Consider the following 3,198-nt stretch of genomic DNA (forward strand, 5'->3'; position numbering starts at 1 on the left):
CACGGTGGGACACACACACACACACACACACACACACACACACACACACACACGATTTCCTGCCCCGAGGCCGCCATCTGCTCTGGGGCCAGGGCGTGTCCCCTGCTCCTGTCCCTGCTTGCTCAGATGGCCTTGCTCTAGGGCCAGTGTCGCATGGGGTCGGAGTAGCCAATCAGATACCGTCTTGGTGATCCCTGCTCTATAGGTGTTTCCTGAGAAGCTGAGATATTAGCTAACAGTGTGTCTTTTCTGGTTCTTAAAGAAGAGAGTTTTCAAATTAATTTTAAAACAAGATTCACACGGCAGTGGGACTTGACCCCCTTTCTGTCTTAACCTCTCCATGGAGATGTAACGGAACTAGCTTAACACTCTCGGGTGGGGCCAGGTGAGTTTGAGGGTCTTAGGTGTGGAATTTAGAGAAGGGTGGGCCCCAGGGAAGGCCCAGCCGGCTTTTATGAGGGCCACAGACACAGGGACCTGTGTTAGAGGTTGGGAGGCAAGGTACACTGAGGCAAGCCCGGAGTCCACGCCAGGCATCACCAAGGATTTGGAGAACCCAACCCAGTGTCCCTGTGGCTCTGGCTTCCTCCGTCCCTGCCTGGGGCAGCTGGAGCCCTAGATGAGCGCCCTGGTCCTGCTCTCTGCTTGCAGCTCCTTCAGGCCACATGGCCATGGTCAAGAGTCTGCAGGGTCTGGACCCCAGCCACAGGATAAGCGACCGGGACTACGTGGGCTGGATGGACTTTGGCCGGCGCAGTGCAGAGGAGGAGTATGAGTACCCCGCGTACCCCGCGTAGAGGCCGGCAGGAAGCCGCATCCCACGCGCCGTCTCCGTGTGACACCAAGAATCTGTGTTCGTTCTTGTGTGAGTGACCTGCCTGTCAGGCTGTCTTGTGCCACCCCGGGCCTGAGATGTTGCTATGCTATTAAAGTGATTTTACTCGGTGCCTCCTTCTGTGTGTCTGCTGGGGAGAGGAGCTGGGGCCCCATGGCCCCAGGTGGCCAAGGGAAGGTGCCTTCTGCAACCAACTCCAGGGCCATCCTGGCCGCCTGACCCCTCTTCTGCCAACCCCACTACCCCCGGGTTTCTTTGGGGTTCTCCCAGTCTTTAAGTGAGCTTTATAGGGCAGTGCCATGCCAGGCTTTTTCTTTCCCCCTGCAGTCCTGGGGATTGAATCTAGAGCCTTTGTACTGAACTAAACTCAGCCTTTTGAAAACTTTATTATTTTGAGACAAGGTCTCACTAAGTTGCCCCAACTGGGCTGGAACTTGTGATTCTCCTGCCTCAGCCTCCCAGAGTGCTGGGATTGCAGGCACGTGCCACCACAGCACGGGTCACCATCCTTCCTCTGTGGACAGGGCAGCAGGCTGAGAGGTAGGGTGCTGGGAACATGAGCTGTGAGGGCAAGGACAGTTCAGCGCCCAGGCTAGTGGGGCCTCCATGTACTAGCACCTCTCAGGCCCCCAGGCATCCAGTTGAGCCCTGACTGAGCCCCCACTGATGTCCTGGGCTGTGTTGTGGGAAGGGCCTGTCACAGAGAGACCCCGTGTTCCCCGGAGCATGTGGGAGCCCCGTGACCACCTGCTGAGACCGGGAAGGGCCAGGCCACAACACACGCAGAGGTGTTCTGCTGCTGGCAGAGAGGCCCTGGGGAGCTCCAGGCCCTCATCCCCAGGACGCACAACTCACAGCCCAAGAGAAGACGTGGAAAACAGCACTGGCAGATCCGCAGCAGGCCTCGAGGAGACCCCACCATGCCCAGAGCTCAGGCCTTTTCCAGCGGGGTAGGGAAGCACCGGGGAGTCCTGGGGATCCTGGGTCAGAGCAGAGCACCGAGCCCCGGTCAGGGTTCAGTGCAAGACACAGCCACTGTGCCGGTGATGCAATGTCATGGCCCTGACCTCATTTGGGTCCAACCCTGTGCTTGCCACACCTGCCTCGGACCGCTGCATCCAGCCACGTCCAGCCCAAGCCCAGATGCCAGTGGGCTCAGCACCCGTCAAAAACCTCAGTTTGATGAGTTGTGGGGGACATCACGGGTGTGTGTGCAGCTGACAGTGCGCCCGTGTGTGTGTGTGTGTCTGTGTGTACACTCGTGTGTGTTGCTAGTGTGTTGGCAGAGGGGTGGGGTTGGTGGATGTTAGGGAAGTGGTGTACAGCTCTCAAAGGTGAAGTCAGGACTCGTGCAAACATACACATGCCAAAGAGCGCACGCCTCTCCGCTAGTGCAGGGCCCAGGCCGGCGCTGCAGCCACTCAGGACCGCTGGCCTGGCATACACTGGGGATGGTCTGTCAGCCAGAGTGGAAATCAGTCCATCTGTAGGGGACGGTGCACCCCCTGTTTCACTCAGGACCGGGCCTGGCATACACTGGGGATGGTCTGTCAGCCAGAGTGGAAATCAGTCCATCTGTAGGGGACGGTGCACCCCCTGTTTCTGAAACTAGAAACACCCGCGCTCCCCGCAGCTCTCTAGAGCTCACGGTGTGAGCAGCCCCCAGTGACAGCGCCCTGTGCCTGGGTTCGCGCCACAGCCCCCAGGGAAGGGGAGCAAAGAAGCTCCTCCAGGTGCAGTAGAGACCCTGGCTGGCCGACAGCTTAGCGAGTGACCCCGCTGTTCCTCGAAGACCTGGGGACATGCGTGGCCCCCAGCACCAGGACCTCACTGCTGCTTGCAGAGCAGGGGACCCGGGCACCCACTGGGGCTTGGAGACCCAGAGCCATACAAGGAGGGGGTACAGAGCCGGCAGCGCCACCACGGGGCTCCAGGGGCCCTGGGAGTTTCCAGTCCGGGGCCTGGGTGCCGAGACTTCCGTCCTGGCTCCCTTCTCCTCTGCCTCCTCAATTCCTACCTCGGTCCTCTCCTCAGCTCCTCCTTCCTGATCTCCGGACCCCAGCAGCCGCGCCAGGCAGGCCAACACCAGCGCCTGTGCTTTGTTCTCAATCCTGATGATGAAGGCGGCTTCCAGATCCCTTCTGTGGATCTGCTGATTTAAAGGCTGAAAAACGGGATTTAGCTCAGTAATTACGCCACCTGCCTCGCCAGTGCAAGGACCCGAGTTCGATCCCCGGTACCAAAAAAAAAATTAAATAAATAAATAAAATAAAGGCTGAAAGGGAAGTGGCTGCCATTCTGTCCCCGCCCGCCTGGGCCCAGCCGCCCAGGTCACATGATGGAGCCTCGTGCCCTCTGACGTC

The 3,198-nt window shown here is 59.2% G+C and overlaps 1 protein-coding gene across 1 annotated transcript in view; it reads left to right on the forward strand.

Moving 5' to 3' along the window:
• Positions 1 to 947, forward strand: part of Cck (cholecystokinin) — a 4,197-nt gene extending 3,250 nt beyond the window's left edge. The window contains exon 3 of the mRNA XM_010624497.2: positions 652 to 947. Within this exon, the coding sequence (XP_010622799.1) occupies positions 652 to 797 (146 nt within the window). The 3' untranslated portion in view covers positions 798 to 947. The remainder of the gene's footprint in view (positions 1 to 651) is intronic.
• The last annotated feature ends 2,251 nt before the right edge of the window (positions 948 to 3,198 follow it).

This window comes from Fukomys damarensis, unplaced genomic scaffold, assembly GCF_012274545.1.
Source record: "Fukomys damarensis isolate Sample0158 unplaced genomic scaffold, DMR_v1.0_HiC HiC_scaffold_12, whole genome shotgun sequence".
Lineage (NCBI taxonomy): Eukaryota > Metazoa > Chordata > Mammalia > Rodentia > Bathyergidae > Fukomys > Fukomys damarensis.